The sequence below is a fragment of the Oncorhynchus nerka genome, linkage group LG9a (genome assembly GCF_034236695.1).
Source record: "Oncorhynchus nerka isolate Pitt River linkage group LG9a, Oner_Uvic_2.0, whole genome shotgun sequence".
Classification (NCBI taxonomy): domain Eukaryota; kingdom Metazoa; phylum Chordata; class Actinopteri; order Salmoniformes; family Salmonidae; genus Oncorhynchus; species Oncorhynchus nerka.
In genome coordinates this window covers 44,069,348-44,087,892 of record NC_088404.1, presented here as the reverse complement: position 1 = coordinate 44,087,892, position 18,545 = coordinate 44,069,348, and the positions used below count along the sequence as shown (strand labels likewise).

Below are 18,545 nucleotides of genomic sequence, written 5' to 3'. Positions count from 1 at the left end.
GGATTGGTTTTTGCTCTGACATGCTCTGTCAACTGTGGAAGCTTATATAGACAGGTGTGTGCCTTTCCAAATCATGTCCAACCAATTGAATGTACCACTGGTGGACTCCAATCAAGTTGTAGAAACATCTCAAGGATGATCAATAGAAACAGGGTCTGAATGATGGGGTATTGTGTGTAGATTGATGAGGGAAAAAAGTTATTTCATAAATTTTAGAATAAGGCTGTAACGTAACAAAATTTGGAAAAAGTCGAGGGCTCTGAATACATTCCGAATGCACTGTAAATCTTACCAAATGTTGCTTTTTTTCTGTCAGAAAATAGACATTTCCCTTAAGAGGGTGGCGATTTCCCACAAGTTACCCAATGTGTTTAAGTACTATCTATCCAGATGTAATGTACATTAAATAACTCTATTCTTGCTATGGAACTACTGTGAAAAAAATGCAATGTATGTAAAAATGTGTGTAGAATATACATGTAACAAAAAAAATTAGCCAACCATTTTCAAAAGTAAAATAATAAGTAACCAAACCAGAAGAAAGGGCATAGCCTTACTACATTTTTTCTGGGGGGGGTACAATTTTTTTCCAAAATCAATCAAAAATCAAAAATGATGCTGACATCTAAAATGTAATTTCCCAGCCAGAAATGAGGCCATTAACATATTGTTCCATATTACCAGGCAGGTGTGCTATATAACAATACTCATTGTCAATTGATTTAGCATCGTGGTTAGAAATAAATAGGCTTGAGGGTTCCCCATCTGCATTTGCCCTATTAGGCTAATCATTAGCTAGATAAGAACTCTGAAGTCTAAACCTTAGGCTATCTTGTTGCTAGTTAGCAACATATTGATTACTTGAATGTCCTCCCAAAAATAACGTTCCACTGGCCCTCAGCCAACCAAGGATCATGTACTGTGAATATATTTTAGGCCTGTTTACAGCGGACCCTGTTACATTTAGCCCTGGTCTTCCATATGCATTCAACGACATTGGCGAGCGAATTAGACAAGATTGGTCGCCATTGGCGAGCGAATAAACCATGCTGCTGCTGAAAACGCAGGCTCTAAAATTGTGAATTTTAGCCAACTAATTTATTGGATTTAAGAAATAAGTGTAGCCCAGTAACACTAGAAAGCTCCGTGATCCTCCTCTTTTAACAGTGGCATTCAAAACTGTTTTGAAAAGTGTGTTTTCCTGCGACTGCATTAAGAATGTACAATGATGACTGGGTATGCATATTTCTCGCCCTGTGCGGCACTCGCAATTTGAATGCGCCTCGAAATTAATATTATTTTATCGGATTGAATGCGACAGGTGGAACAATTGAATAGTTAAACTATTCCACCATGGAGTTGTCTAATTGTAATGTTGTTTACTCGTTTTTTTGACTGTGGAAAATTTTAATGTGGACAATAATTTTTCATTAGATAATTCAAATAATCAAAGCAGATTCCGGATCTCAGCTCAGCCTACATGGCTATCATTTGGGTCATATAGGTACCGGGTCTCGGACCCAGGGGGACCCGTCCCAATTTAACCTCTGTGTGTAGGTTATAATAGGCTAATTGTAGAAGTAGCCTCTATAAAAATGCATTGGCTATATCAACAGGCCTATATTTTATATAACATTGTAAAAAGCCAAAACATGTATTGCATGATAATCAAAATATGATATTCAACAAACCAGCTAACTTTTTTTTCTTCTAAATGTTTTGTTTGGTATAATCAATAGAAATCTCTAAATGCCGGACTGTAATGAATAATTTACCTTGGGACCATAGCGCAAACAGCCTTGACGGAATGGGACTTGTACAACAATCAATAGGGCAATGGGTATGTGGTAGGCTACACGTTGTGTTTGTCCTTCTCTCTGTGTGTGTGTGTGTGCTTAAATTTCCATATAAATTCTGTTAAACTATAACCCGTCGGCCTTTTACGTTTACTACACGGCAGAAGCACACAGCTGCTCTTATAGAAGGACAGATGCGCATCATGTTGATGTTGTTTATAACGTTACCTGATGTGAGAAAGTGCGGTCCAACGATGGTCGAGTAACTGACCTCACATTTTCCCTCTGATTTCGCGCCCCACCTCTTTCACACACAGCATTAATAGGCCAGTTCTCCTCCTCCTGACCTAGTGAGAGACAAGACAACACTGTCAAGATTTGGACAGAATGGGATATGCGCACTGCTGTACCGTGCTCCTTATAGTATTCATTGCGCTACAGCAATCTGCTGGATTTTGGCTCTTCGATGTGGTATTCCCACCAAGTGCCAAACCGCAAAACAAAGTGGCAAACAATAGCACTCCGCCGGTTCTTATAGGTAAGCGTTTTTATTTCTTGATTAGTTTGCTGTGATGTGATTGCACCGTGTTATTTATCATATAATTCGATGTATGTTTTATGTGATTGTAATATCAGTTGGCTTTCTTGCATACTGAAAGTCCAAAATGTATTTCACAAGACAGGTCGATTTTCTGTCTGGAACTTGAAGCCAGCTCCAGACCGTTTTCTATGGTATCTGCAGGTGTTGGTATGAATGCTAAGTGAATCCTATGGTCCTAAGCCAGGGATATATATATTTGATTCCTAATGGCATTGGCTGGGGTTTGGACTTGGGTGAAGAAGCATACCCCAATTCAGCATAATGGGAGGACAGCCAGCCTATATCTGTCTGGAGAGGAAATCATTTGGGGCCTTGGGGTTCAGGAATAGTTCTGGTAATACTTCATTTTAAGGAGTCCTTATTACAGTGTAAATATATGTGTAATTACACTGTAACAAGTCTTGTAGTTAATTGTAATAACTCATAGTTACACTGTAATAACAAAATGTAACTGGCGGGAATTGCAGTCTGTAATTACAGAGGTGTAACAACAAATGCTTGTTACTAATGGGCAAGTTTCCACTAAATTCACCAAATGTAGTGTTTAGTTTCTTCTGAGTTGCATCTGATTCAGTAATAACTGTCACAAGGTTGTAGTCTCTCGTGGACAAATGGGTGTCCGAGATTACAAAGGTTGGAGGCTCAATAGGCTCTAATTACCTCCTGTGAATGCGCACTCTTCAAAATTTCCACTCAATGTTGTTGCTGCTAGCACTTGCCCCCAATAAGTGTAACATCTGGGTTAACTTGATTTACTTTACAATAACAGATCAGATATAGGCCAGCCTCACTGACTGGAGTCTACCATACGGATGTCATTCCACATTATAATACAAAAATAACTTGTAATGTATGTGCACGTTGTCGATGATGACAGCCTGAACCTCCTAGCCACCCAAGTGAGAGGATAAACCCACAAGTACACCACAGAGTACATGTAATATCTGCATAAGTACAATGTAATTACTAGGTGTTACACAGGATATCGCTTGTGTATCTTGAGGGGTACTTACTTGTAATTATTGTGTACTTATATAGTAAATTACTTATCCTGACAATCTGGCCCTTATTTTAAGGCTTCCGAGAGCGCCATCCAAGTGGGAGGTTAAACACACTAGTACATGTAATATCTGCATAAGTCAAATGTAATTACTAGGTGTAATACAGAATATAGATAGTTAAAATGAAGTGTAACTTCTTGAGGGTTACTTACTTGTAATGAATGTGTACTTTTATATAGTAAATTACTTATCCTGACAACCTGGCCCTTATTTCAAGGCTTCTGGAAGCACCATCCAAGTGGGAGGTTAAACACACTAGTACACAACAGAATACATGTAGTATCTACACAAGTGTAACAGTATAACTTTTGACCGTCCCCTCGCCCATACCCGGGCGCGAACCAGGGACCCTCTGCACACATCAACAACAGTCACCCACGAAGCATCGTTACCCATCGCTCCACAAAAGCCACGGCCCTTGCAGAGCAAGGGGAACTACTCCTTCAAGGTCTCAGAGCAAGTGACGTCACCGATTGAAACGCTATTTAGCTCGCACCACCGCTAACTAAGCTAGCGTTTCACATCCGTTACACTCACCCCCCCTTTTGACGACCTCCTTTTCCGCAGCAACCAGTGATCCGGGTCACGGCACCAATGTAACAGTATAACTTTAAACTGTCCCCTCGCCCATACCCGGGCTCGAACCAGGGACCCTCTGCACACATCAACAACAGTCACCCTCGAAGCATCGTTACCCATCGCTCCACAAAAACCGCAGCCCTTGCAGAGCAAGGGGAACTACTACTTCAAGGTCTCAGAGCAGGTGACGTCACTGATTGAAACGCTATTTAGTGCGCACCGCTAACTAAGCTAGCCGTTTCACATCCGTTACACAAGTACAATGTAATTACTAGGTGTTAGCTAGTTAAAATGAAGTGTATCTTGAGGGGCACTACCTTGTAATTATTGTATACCTACAAAGCTTGTTACCCAATTTGACAATCTAATTGTCAGCTTCTGAAAGCACCATCCACCTTGAGAAAATAAACACACTAGTACTAAACAGAGTATCTGTAATAGCTGCATAAGGACACGGTTGTCGCTAGTTACACTGCAAAATTACTGCAGTACAAAAACATTTTTGGGGGGGGATGCAGTATTTGCAGAATACTGGAGTTATACTGCACTCTAACTGCAATCTATTTTCGTAAGGGAAGTGAATTGTAACTTTATAGTTACCCATGAGCAATTTCCATATGATTACTTATTACCAAATGAAAATGCCTACAAACAAAAGATGAGCTTCTACTTTAGTCAACTTTATTGCAAAAATACATTACATTTCATACAAATAATAACTTGTTGTATTGTTTGTTTAATCAAATTATTAAACTAAGATATACAGACCTACTCAATAACATAAAAATAACTATTCTAGTGGTGACTCAAATCTGTAGCCTATATAATGGTGAGTAACCTAGATAGCTAGCTAATACAAAAATGGGATGGTCTTTTTATACCCTTTTTAACATTACAAGTAACAATGGAAATTGACAACTCTGTCTCTGACTCTGTCTTCATCCGTTTATTTCTTGTCAACATTTTCCGATCCTGGAGTCTGAGATCTTGTGGGAATCAGTGGTAGATAAGAATAATGTATAACAACTTAGCATAGGCACTATATATTACCCCTATTTCTCATCATCATGATTTCTAGGCATGTAGCCAGCTAAGCTTAGCTAGTTGTTGTGTTATCCAGCTAGCAATAATAGTGCTTGTGTTGACACGAGTAGCTAACTAGCTAGATAATGTTAACATGCTGGGTGTCTCACGTAATACAGTGCATTCAGAAAGTATTCAGACCCCTTGACTTTTTCCACATTTTGTTACGATACAGTCCTATTCTAAAATGGGTTAAATAAAACATGTTCCTCACCACCTATGGTAGTCCACCTGTGGTAAATTCAATTGATTGGACATGATTTGTAGAGGCACACACCTGTCTATATAAGGTCCCACAGTTGACAGTGCATGAATTGTCCATAGAGCTCCAAGACAGGTATGTGTTTCAGTATGTTATGTTGGATAAAGGAATAAAGACAGACACCAATGTCAGGTTCAATAGCCTTGTTTGTGCATTGTACAAATCCCTACACATGGAGTCCGGGGAACAGTCCGGCTAGTCGAATACCCATCAACTAGACTCAGTAACATCATCCTTTTCAATAGAAAGTGCAAACATAAAGGCATAACATTAAGTTCTTAACAGTCAGGTCATAACAATAGAAAAAGCATGACATTTTATTTTTACTTCAGTTGTCATCTTCCTTTTTATTATTTTTTATTATTTAAGAAAAATATATATATTTTAATTAACCGAGGGCAAGTTAACAGTCCCTTGCTTACAGAGTAAGCCTGTCCGGTGGCTTGCACAGCCGACCCACCCGTGAGTAAGTATTGGCTCTGACAGGGGTAGGATTAGGGGCACGAGCTGGAGAGCTTGGTGGGGTAGAAGCCTCACCTTCAGTTGGCCCATGTCTCAATTCTGCGCCCCTTACCCTTAGGCCTGGACTGTGATCCAGCTCATCTAGGTGAGTGTATAGCGTGTTCTGGTTTGTCTGCTCTGCTACGCACAGATCCACCCGATTGCGATGATAGAGGGAGCCACCAACATCCACCAGGTAAGAACGTGGTGCAACTCTCTGCAGGCATGTGTCCAGCCTCCAAAGTCCTGTGTGGTCTCCCGGCAGCTGTTTCATCCTTATCATTTCACCCACCTCCAGCTCTGGTAGGTCTCGAGCAGTCCGGTCGTAGAAGCACTTAGCGAGCTGCTTTCTGTGACGCAGTTTGTCCGTGACGCCAACCATGACGTAGGGCTCAAGTAGCTTGTTAGCTACGGGGATGGTAGTCTTCAGACGTCTGGACAGAAGGCGTTGTGCTGGGCTGCTGTCCATGTTTTCGGTGGGTGTGTTCCTCCACTGTAAGATCGCTTTCCATGGGTCATTGCTGTCGCGCAAGGCCCTGCTTAACAGGTTTTTTGCAATCTTGACAGCTGATTCTGCCTTGCCATTTGCTTTTGGGTGTCTTGGAGAGGAGGTCACGTGGTCAAACTCCCATTCTGAGGCGAAACGCTTGAACTGTGCAGTGAATTGTGGGCCATTGTCCGTGATTACCTTGTCAGGCTGACCTTGCCTTGCAAACTGCGCCTTGCAGCGTTTTATGACCGTCTCTGCAGACAAGTCAGGGAGCAGTTCAATTTCCCAAAAGTCAGAGTAGTGATCAAAGATGAGAAGATAGTCCTTTTGTCTGTGGCTGAATAAGTCCATGCTGACGATTTGACAGGCCCTTGTGGGCAGTTCGTGTGACATCATGGTTTCCTTTTGCTGTTCATGAGCGTACTCATTGCATGTGGTACAGTTGCTGACAAAGTCTTTAATTTCTGCTTGCATGTTTGGCCAGTATAATGTTTCACGAGCCTGGCGGTAGCATGCGTCACCTCCAACGTGACTGGAGTGTATGCGGGTAAGCATCTCTGGACGTAGTGATTTGGGAATAATACCCTTCTGACCTCTGAACAAGACGCCATTTTGCACGCTGATCTCATCTCGAAAGGTCCAGTATTCTCTCACTGTGAAAGGTGTCTCCTCTTTCAGGTATGGCCAACCTGCGAGAGCCATGGACTTCAGTGACTGTAGGTGTTCGTCCTTGTCAGTGTGTTGCCTTATCTGGGCTAGGCGGTGATCTGTTACGTTTAAGTAGTCTGCTTGATTGATCTGTGGAACATCTTGTTGTTCCTGCTGTATCGAACAGATGGCCTGCCGCTGATAGACAGTGCCTCTGCCTGTACATTGTGTTGTTGCCCTGCTCAGTGTGTCGCTGATGTACATCTCTGGTCCTGGCTTGTAAATGACCTTCAGGCTGTAGTTTTGCAGAGTCAGGAGCATGCTTTGAAGCCTCTTGGGCGCGTTGAGGAGAGGTTTACTGTATATGGCAATTTGTGGTCAGTTTCAGCGGTACCAGCTCTCGCCCATATAAGTAGAGATGGAATCGCTGGCAGGAGAAGACGATGCTGAGGCACTCTATCTCAATTTGTGCATAGTTTTGTTCGGTGGGGGTGAGCGCTCTCGAGGCAAACGCAACGGGCTGGCCTTCCTGCATAAGGCAGCATCCAAGTCCCCTTTGGCTGGAGTTGCTCTGGATTGTGACAGGCTTCATGACGTTGTAGTAGCGCAACACTGGCATGGATAAAGCCAGAGATTTCATCTCCTGCACTGCGGCCTCGTGCTTGGGTAGCCAGTGCCATGGTGTGTCTTTGTCCAGCAACCGGCGCAGAGGCTCACAGACTGCTGATAGGTGTGGCATGAACTTTGCAAGATAGTTTGCAAAGCCGATGAGTCGCTGTACTCCTTTCGCATCCGACGGGTTTGGCATGTCGAGGATCGCTCTGACCTTGTCTGGGTCCGGCTTCAGGCCTTTTGCCGAGAGAATGTGGCCATGGAAGTGGACGTCTTTCACCTTGAACTGCAGCTTCTTCAGGCCAAGGCCAAGCTTAACTGATCGGCAGTGCTCCATCAGTGCCAGGAGCTTCACATCGTGGTCGCATTCTGCTTCTTCGTCTGTGTCACCACAGCCTACGATCAGGACATCATCAGCGATGGGTTCAATGCCCTTGAGCCCAGCCAGTAACTCGTGCTGCTTGCGTTGGTATATCTCAGGCGCCACTGAGACACCAAACGGGAGCTTGAGCCAGGGTTTCCGACCCCAGGGGGTCCAGAAGGTAGTCATGAAGCTGCTTTCTTCATCCAGCTTGCATTGAAGGAATGCATCTCGGGCATCCACCAAGGTGAAAATCCTGGGCTTGGGAAGCTTATAGAGGACATCCTCTAGTGTCGGCATGATGTAGTGGAATTGTTTCAGTGCTTGGTTCAGATGCTTTGGGTCGATGCAGACCCTCAGCTTCTCTGGTTTTTTCACTATGACCATATTGCTGATCCAGTCAGTTGGTTCAGTCACAGATGTCATGTGGCCATCGGCCTCATACTTGTCCAGCTGGGCCTTCACAGCCACTTTCATTGCAATGGGCACATTGCGAGGAGCACACTGGACTGGAGTGATGCTCTCATCCACTTCAAAGTGTACCTCCCCGGGCACAGATTCAACGGGCATGTTGAATACATCGTCATATCTGCTGAGTAGTTGTTCTTTGGACAGGGGTCCATGCTGGACATGATCCACAATGTGCAGGTCATTTGGTACAGTGAACTGCATCAGTCCCAGGCGTTCGCATGTAGAGCCTGAGAGGAGAGGATGTTGACTGGTTTTTACAATCACAAACTCCAGCTTGTGTTTGCGTCCCCGAATAACACATTCGGTCTCAAAAGTGCCCATAGAGCTCATTAGCTCTCCTGAGTACAGCTTTAGTCGAGTATCGCTGGGCAATAGATGTGTGTCAGGTGCCAGGTTGATTTTGTCTTTGTAGCTCATTACATTGCATGTAGCACCGGAATCCAGTTGACATTGTTGTTGCTTGTTGTGTAATCGTAGTGTCACAAACCATTTCTTCCCTCTTGAGTGTACAACCCCAATGGATTCATGCATGTAAATGTCACTTTCACTGTTCAGCTCTGAACATTGAGTGATATCATCAACACAGTGAATCTTGCCCTCACTTACCCTTCTTTTGCTTTTGAGACACACTTTTGCAAAATGATTATTAGTTCCACAAGCTCTGCATGGTTTTCTGTAGGCAGGGCAGTGCTCTTTGCCACGTGTGTGTGTATTCCCACAGTATTTACATGCTACGGGGCTCTCTGTGTTCACCGTTTGTGGTGAATTGCTCTGCCTCGATTGGTTTAGTCTGAATGTCTGCCTAGCAACAGCGTGAACAGTATCAACTTCGGGGCGTGGGGTTTCGATTTCCATTGCTCTCATTCTCATGTCAGTGACTTCAGCAGTGCGCCACATTTCGATGGCAGTTACTAATGTTAAGCCTCTCTCTCTCTCTCTCAGTAGACGCCGGCGTGTATCCTCATTTGCAATTCCCAGTACTATTTTGTCACGAATCAATTCATCTTTCAATCCCCCGTATTCACAAGTGGCGGATTTCTCTCTCAAACGGGTTACAAAGTTGTGTACTGACTCACCCTCTTCCTGTTTGCAGCTTCCGAAAACGAATCGCTCGTAAATGACGTTTCTGGCGGGTTTGAAGTAATTCTCCAATGCATCCAATATAGCCTTTGCATCACACTGTTTGTCGTGCTGTGAGGGTGAGATTGTGCCGGAAGATATGCCTGCATTCGCTGCCCATTAAACTTCTCAGAGTTGCAGCTTGTACCTCGTTGGGTTTCTCATGTAGACCGGTCGCCAGCGCATAGTCCTCGAATTCATCCCTGAAGTTGTCCCAAATAGTATTCTAGTCCCCTGTGAGAACCATGGGATTTGGTGGAGGAATGTTCGCTGCCATAGCAATGGAATATGATATTTCTTTGCCTTCAGTCATCGAAGTAGGTAGTGATGCTAGCTAGCCAGCTAACAACGAGGTGATCAGTGTTGTGAGTAGGAAACGGCGTGTGTTCGCATATGGAACGTAACTGCGCCTATACTGTACTTAGCTACAAAAATAACAAATGTGTGTTTTCCAAGCCACTTCTGATACCATGTTTCAGTATGATATGTTGGATAAAGGAATAAAGACAGACACCAATGTCAGGTTCAATAGCCTTTTTTGTGCATTGTACAAATCCCTACACATGGAGTCCGGGGAACAGTCCGGCTAGTCGAATACCTATCAACTAGACTCCGTAACAGCATGTGTCGAGGCACAGATTTGGGGAAGGGTACCAAAATATTTCTGCAGCATTAAAGGTCCTCAAGAACACAGTGGCCTCCATCATTCTGAAATGGAAGAAGTTTGGAACCCCCAAGACACATCATAGAGCTCGCCGCCCAGCCAAACTGAGAAATCAGGGGAGAAGGGCCTTGGTCAGGGTGGTGACCAAGAACACGATGGTCACTCTGACAGAACTCCAGAGTTCCTCTTTTTAAGATGGGAGAAACTTCCAGAAGGACAACCATCTCTGCAGCTTTCCACCAATCAGGCCTTTATTGTAGAGAGGCCAGACAGAATCCAATCCTTAGTAAAAGGCACATGACAACCTGCGTGCCTTCGAGAAAAGTCTCTGAATGTCCTTGAGTGGCCCAGTCATAGCCCGGACTTGAACCCTGTTGAACATCTCTAGAGAGACCTGAAAATAGCTGTGCAGCGACGCTCCCCATCCAACCTGACAGAGCTTGAGGTTCTGCAGAGAAAAATGGGAGAAACTCCCCAAATACAGGTGTGCCAAGCTTGTAGCGTCATACCCAAGAAGCCTCGAGGCTGTAATCGCTGCCAAAGGTGCTTCAACAAAGTACTGAGTAAAGGGCCTGAATACTTATCTAAATGTGATATTTCAGTTTGTTATATACATTTGCAAAAATGCATTTTTTGGGGGGTTTGTCATTATGAGGTCATTATTTAATCCATTTTAGAATAAGGCTGTAACGTAACAAAATGTGGAAAAGGTCAAGTGGTCTGAATACTTTATGAAAGGACTGTACCCTTGGGGAACGGATATCTTGAGAACAAGGTTCAGGGAAGATAAGACCATTGAGCTTAGCTAACGTTAGCTAGTGAGTAGCAACCATAGTACACTTTTTGCCAGCTTTAGGTAGCTAGTTAGCTAGTCAAGGTTAGAAAACTAGCTAGCTAGCTAAAGTGCTAGCTAATTTTAAAAATGCTAGCTAACTGCCTATGCTAAATTGTCCCGCAGAATTAATGTATCCAAAAATGTACTTACTTTCTCTTTCCTGTGTTGACGATTTTGGCCTACAACACTTTGTTTCGTTCACTGAAATCTTTAATGTCTGGATTTTGCACACTGAGCGTGTACTCCAGGGTTTGACAAACTTTTCCACTCAGGCCCCCCTTCCAGCATTTGGGCAAAAAAATCTAGCTAAAATACTTTAGCTGACAATTTATAAACAGCTCTCTAACATATATTTAACCTTTATTTAACTAGAACAAATTCTTATTTTCAATGGCAGCCTAGGAACAGTGGATTAACTGCCTTGTTTAGGGGCAGAAAGACAGATTTTTACCTAGTCAATTTGAGGATTTGATCTTGCAACCTTCCAGTTAATAGTCCAACACTCTAACCGCTAGGCTACCCTGCCGCCCCAAATGCATTGACCAATTTCGAAAATGCACCTTGTGCATTCTACTATTACAACTTTCAAGAGTAAGTTGAAAGCTGGACTGAGTGCCTTAAATATATACAGTACCAGTCAAAAGTTTGGACACACCTACTCATTCTCGGGTTTTTCTTTATTTTTTACTATGTTCTACAATGTAGAATAATAGTGAAGACATCAAAACTGTGGAATAACACATTTAGAATCATGTAGTAACCAAAAAAGTGTTAAACAAATAAAAATATATTTTATATTTGAAATGTTTCAAAGTAGCCACCCTTTCCCTTGATGACAGCTTTGCACACTCTTAGCATTCTCTCAACCAGCTCCATGAAGTAGTCACCTGGAATGCATTTACATTAACAGGTATGCCTTGTTAAAAGTTAATTTGTGGAATTTCTTATCTTCTTAATGCGTTTGAGCCAATCAGTTGTGTTGTTACAAGTTAGGGGTGGTATACAGAAGATAGCCCTATTTGGTTAAAGACCAAGTCCCTATTATTATTAGGCCTCCCGGGTGGCACAGTGGTTAAGGGCGCTGTATTGCAGCGCCAGTTCTGCCATCAGAGAATCTGGGTTCGCACCCAGGCTCTGTCGTAACCGGCCGTGACCGGTAGGGATGTCCTTGTCTCATCGCGCACCAGTGACTCCTGTGGCGGGCCGGGCGCAGTGTACGCTAACCAAGGTTGCCAGGTGCACGGTGTTTCCTCTGACACATTGGTGCGGCTGGCTTCCGGGTTGGATGCGCGCTGTGTTAAGAAGCAGTGCGGCTTGGTTGGGTTGTGTATCGGAGGACGCATGACTTTCAACCTTCGTCTCTCCCGAGCCCGTACGGGAGTTGTAGCGATGAGACAAGATAGTAGCTACTAAAAAACAATTGGATATTATGGCAAGAACTTATCCTCCTTTTCCTCTAGCGATCCTCATGAGAGCCAGTTTCATCATTGCACTTGATGGTTTTTGCGACTTGAAATGTTCCATATTGACTGAGCTTTATGTCTTGGACTGTTGTTTCTCTTTGCTTATTTGAGCTGTTTTTGAACGGATGATCTACGCATGTGTGGTTCCCACCGTGAAGCATGGAGGTGACTGCTGGTGACACTGTCTGTGATTTGTTTAGAAATCAAGGCACACTTAACCAGCATGGCTACCACAGCATTCTGCGGCAATACACCATCCCATCTGGTTTACGCTGCATCAGATGAACTGGCCTTCAAAATCACCCGACCTCAACCCAATTGAGATGGTTTGGGATGAGTTGGAATGCAGAATGAAGGAAAAGCAGCCAACAAGTGCTCAGCATATGTGGGAACTCCTTCAAGACTTTTGGAAAAGCATTCCAGGTGCAGCTGGTTGAGAGAATGCCAAGTGTGCAAAGCTGTCATCAAGGCAAAGGGTGGCTACTTTGAAGAATCTCAAATCTGAAATATATTTCGATTTCACTACATGATTCCATATGTGTTATTTCATAGTTTTGATATCTTCACTATTATTCTCCAATGTAGAAATGTAGAAATGGTCCCCGCACCCGCCCTGCCGACTGCTTTTTATTTTATGTGAACTGTTTGTAAACCTGTTTTTGTCATTGGTGTCACGCCCTGACCTTAGTTATCTATGTTTCATGTATTATTTTGGTCAGGACAGGGTGTGACGAGGGTGGGTATGTGTGTTTTTGTCCTGTCTAGGGTTTTTGTATATCTATGGGTTTTATGTATGTCTAGGTAATGTAGGTCTATGGTGGCCTGAATTGGTTCCCAATTGTCTCTGATTGGGGATCCTATTTAGGTTGCCATTTTCTTTTTGTGGGTTATTGTCTATGTGTAGTTGCATGTCAGCACTCGGTCGATATAGCGTCACGGTTGTTTAGTTGTCTTGCTTTATTTAAAGAAGAATGTATTCATATCACGCTGCGCCTTGTTCTCCTCTATACGATGAACGTGACAATTGGGCCAGGGCATCAGACTCCAGCTCTTTATTGCAAAATTGTGTCAATGAATTGGTCAGTGTTCAATTGGTTTACACTTATCACATGGTTTGTGCAGGCTGAAATATGGTGCGTTGGGATGCTATTGGAAACTTTAACATTTGTAACAAACAGAATCAAGTATTTGTTGTTACAGCCCTGTAATTAGACTCCAATTACCACATGTTGTTGTTAATGTTACTATTACAATTAATTAGCCTTAAATGAAGTGTAACCATTCTTTTTATTGGTCAATGTCTTGTGTCTGTTTGATGGGACAAATCACATTGACAGTTGTGAAACAAGGGAAAACAAATCTCTACGTTGACTTTGTCTTGTCATCCTTTTCTTCATCTACCCTTGTTGTATCCTCTTTTTAAACTACTTTATTGTAAATTGTGATGATTGTCTCTACATTGTTCTAAACTTGCCTCCTTGCTCATCTGGCTTCTAAGTTCTAACATTTTTCCACTTTTGACCAGTACCTGGGAACCTAGGAAACCAGCTTGAGGCCAAGATTGACAAGCCAAGCCTTGTGCATTGGATGTGCTACAAAAAGACAGATGACTTTTTCACACTTTGGATTGACCTGAATATGTTCATGCCAATTGGGCTTGACTGTTGGATCGATAATATAAGGTGAGGGGGAGAATGAATCTGATCTATGTCAAAATAATTCTGTTTATATCTTGTAAATTCAATCATTTCAATTAGCAAATTTGCAAATTGTTCTTTGCTGTATTAATAAATAATGCACTGTAATAGAAGAATCAAATCAAATTTATTTATATAGCCCTTCGTACATCAGCTGATATCTCAAAGTGCTGTACAGAAACCCAGCCTAAAACCCCAAACAGCAAGCAATGCAGGTGTAGAAGCACGGTGGCGAGGAAAAACTCCCTAGAAAGGCCAAAACCTAGGAAGAAACCTAGAGGAACCAGGCTATGTGGGGTGGCCAGTCCTCTTCTGGCTGTGCCGGGTGGAGATTATAACAGAACATGGCCAAGATGTTCAAATGTTCATAAATGACCAGCATGGTCGAATAATAATAAGGCAGAACAGTTGAAACTGGAGCAGCAGCACGGTCAGGTGGACTGGGGACAGCAAGGAGTCATCATGTCAGGTAATCCTGGGGCATGGTCCTAGGGCTCAGGTCCTCCGAGAGAGAGAAAGAAAGAGAGAAGGAGAGAATTAGAGAACGCACACTTAGATTCACACAGGACACCGAATAGGACAGGAGAAGTACTCCAGATATAACAAACTGACCCTAGCCCCCGGACACATAAACTACTGCAGCATAAATACTGGAGGCTGAGACAGGAAGGGTCAGGAGACATTGTGGCCCCATCCGAGGACACCCCCGGACAGGGCCAAACAGGAAGGAGAAGAGAGAAGCATACAACCGCAACTCTATCTTCACAAGTTGGATTTTGAGGGCGAGGCATTTTAGTGGTTGGGATCATTTCCTTATGCAATAACATCCTGTACATACTGAATATTTCCTGCTACAGAATTGTATACAATAGGACAACTCGCAAGACCTCCAATTCTGCAGGGGTGACGGTGAGAGTGCCTGGTTTTGGACAGACCTATTCTGTTGAGTTCTTGGACACAAACAAGTTGTCAGGTGAGAACAACCATAATGAGGACATCTGTTCCTATAATTGTTTTCTTTTTGATTATGATTTCATTAAATGAACTGTCCTTTTCCAGGATATTTTCACACTATGGTTACACATTTGGTCAACATGGGATATGTCCGTAATGAGACTGTCCGAGCAGCACCATACGACTGGAGGGTAGCTCCAAGTAAGTGACATCATGGACACACACAACATCCAACTGACAATAACATTCCTGTAAAACAAAAGTACAACTCATTCATTGTTTATGCATACATGCTTTCTCATTATGTGGCCTATTTGTCTCTCCTTATCAGACGAGCAGGAGGAATACTTTGCACGACTGAAGAAGCTGATTGAGGATATGTACGAGCAGTATCAACAACCACTTTACCTCTTGGGACACAGCATGGGAAGCAATTATGTCCTCTACTTCTTATATCAGCAGACCCAGACTTGGAAAGACCAATACATCAAAGGCTTTATTTCACTTGGAGCACCCTGGGGTGGGGCAGTCAAGCCTATTCGAGTGCTAGCATCAGGTACTATATGTCAAAGTCTGGTGGACAGATTGAAACAACCTTACCTATAGTAGAAACATAACCTAAAAAAAAACTGATAACCGTGTGGAACTAGTTTTTACTGTCCTGTAAATCACATTGACAGTAATCGGTACATATTGCAAAATCATTTTACTAGTGATGATGCCCACATCTTCATTTTCCTGAAAGGGTGGTAGGACTGGTTTGTCTGGATTACTTTGGCGAGTCACACATTGATGAAAGATTGCCAAGAGAAAATCATTTATGATAACAATTGTTTCTGCAGGTGAAAATGATGGCATCCCAATGGTATCCAACATCAAGATCCGGGAGGAGCAACGCATGACCACAACAAACCCCTGGATGCTTCCATTTGAAGAGGCATGGCCTGCAGACCACGCCTTCATCTCCACACCCTCATTCAACTATACCCACCAGGACTACCAGCGCTTCTTCAAAGACATCGACTTTGAGGATGGCTGGTTCATGTGGGAAGACACCAGAAACCTGACAGCTGGTCTGCCCCCTCCTGGTGTTGAGGTATACTGCTTCTATGGTGTGGGGCTGCCCACACCGGTTACCTATATTTATGACGACCAGTTCCCAAATGTAGACCCTATAGACTATGTGTATGCTGATGGGGATGATACAGTGGACAGTCTTAGCATGAGTTTATGTAAGCGTTGGATAGGAAAGCAAGCACAGCCTGTCTATGTCAAGGAGTTCAGGGCCATGCCCCACTTGGAAATAGTATTCAATAGCAAGGTGCTCAACGTGGTCCAGAGTATCCTGGAAGGAAGATATGGAGAAGAGGATTCTACATTCCATGAGACTGATGAACGTCCCATTGACTCTGCAGTCATGCAAGATCAAGTCCAGCCGGACAAGGCTCCCAAATCTACACTGTAAGCTTTTGGGGAGAAAATAATTCACTCTCCCAATGTACATACGATTACTGATGTAGTAGCTACTGAGTTGGACTTACACACTGAGTGTACAAAACATTAAGAACGCCTGCTCTTTTCATGACGTAGACTGAACAGGGGAATCCAGATGAAAGCTATGATCCCTTATTGATGTCACTTGTTAAATCCACTTCAATCAGTGTAGATGAAGGTGAGGGTTAATTAAAGGATTTTTAAGCCTTGAGACATGGATTGTGTATGTGTGCAACTCAATATTAGTTGTTCCTAATGTTTGGTATACTCAGTGTATATGTACACACATCCTAACTAGTATTACTAATGAGAAGTGATATAGTATGCATATGCCTCTTGTTTCATTATGCTTATCTTTTCCTCTTAGCATGATAGGAAATCAAAAAATAAATATGTATTTGGTCAGTGTACGTTTCCTTATTTTGATTTGAGTCAAAACAGTGGAAAAACAAACGGCTAAAAACATTTTTGAATTAAAAAAAATAAAATCATAAATTGACTTGTTTTCCCATCTATTGTGTCAAAATTGGACATGGAATAATGGCAAACAAATAACAACAAATTGTATTATGTTTTTTTTTTTTCATACACAGAAGTACACACCCCCTCAGAGTATTCACAGGGTTGGGGAGAGGGTGGGGTTTAACAGCCTATGTTGGCAGCTAAAAGAAAGGATTAGACTGAAAAAGATCAAATAATAATGTTAGCTAACATGCAGAACTTATTATGAAGTTCGCATGCCAATAGCACGAACTTAATAACAACTGAACAAAGTTGGCTTGGACTAGCTGGCTAGCTAGCACTAGCCCTACCTGGTTACTGGATATAGTCATGCTAGATAGTAGTAGCTAGTGGAAGTAAGTTGGTCCCTTCACTTGCAACAAGATGAAGCTGCCCAGTTAGAGCTAACTGCTGCAGAAATGTCAGACTCCTCCAATACTTAGCTAGCCCTTCTGTTGGCTAATAGTCAAACACTAAGTAATGATGAACAGCAGTTACTGTAAATGGATACCTTATCTGGCACGTTGCATAGCTATTGCTAAATGGGCAAATAGTTAAAGTTCTAAAGGGAAAATAAACATAAATATGGGTTGTATTTACAATGGTGTTTGATCTTCACGGATTGCCCTTTTCTTGTGGCTACAGGTCACAAATCTTGCTGCTGGGATGGCACACTGTTGTACTTCACCCAGTAGATAGGGGAGTTTATCAAAATTGGATGTGTGTAATCTGAGGGAAATATGTGTCTCTATGGTCATGCATTTGGCAGGAGGTTAGGAAGTGCAGCTCAGTTTCCACCTCATTTTGTGGGCAGTGTGCACATAGCCTGTCTGCTCTTGAGAGCCAGGTCAGACTACGGCGGCCTTTCTCAATAGCAAGGCTATGCTCACTGAGTCTGTACATAGTCAAAGCTTTCCTTAAGTTTAGGTCTGTCACAGCGGTCAGGTATTCTGCCACTGTGTCCTCTCTGTTAAGGCCAAATAGCATTATAGTTTGCTCTGTTTTTTTGTTAATTCTCAAGTTGTTTTGCTGTAGACACCAATCCCATGTTGCCAGATCAACTACTTTATCCCCTAATACTAAACTTTGCTCACTCTTATTAAACTGCCTTTTGATTATATCGGTTTATTTCAATGTTTAAATTTGCTTCAAGTGTGTTTTTTTACTAAAAGTTGACAGATGGCACTTGTATGGAGGAGTGTGGGTGGCGGGAGAGAGTGGATACATGTTCGTTTTTAAGAAACTCCCTCTCCCCTTATATCCCCTCCTTCTCTTGATGAGTAATAAAAGTAAATGTAATTGCTGCATTTTACCTGTGAACCAAAATCTAATAAAATTGAAGACAAAATGAGA

At 42.7% G+C, this 18,545-nt stretch overlaps 1 protein-coding gene across 2 annotated transcripts in view; it reads left to right on the top strand.

Moving 5' to 3' along the window:
* The window catches only part of lcat (lecithin-cholesterol acyltransferase), a 22,469-nt gene extending 3,924 nt beyond the window's left edge, over positions 1-18,545 (top strand). Inside the window, exons 1-6 of one of the 2 annotated variants that reach the window (XM_029668290.2) lie at positions 1,934-2,334; positions 14,072-14,228; positions 15,101-15,216; positions 15,303-15,398; positions 15,529-15,753; positions 16,040-18,545. In XM_029668290.2, the coding sequence (XP_029524150.1) occupies positions 2,184-2,334; positions 14,072-14,228; positions 15,101-15,216; positions 15,303-15,398; positions 15,529-15,753; positions 16,040-16,662 (1,368 nt within the window). In that variant the 5' untranslated portion in view covers positions 1,934-2,183 and the 3' untranslated portion in view covers positions 16,663-18,545. Of the gene's footprint in view, positions 1-1,933; positions 2,335-14,071; positions 14,229-15,100; positions 15,217-15,302; positions 15,399-15,528; positions 15,754-16,039 lie in introns of those variants that run through there. The other variant, XM_029668291.2, reaches the window with a different exon arrangement.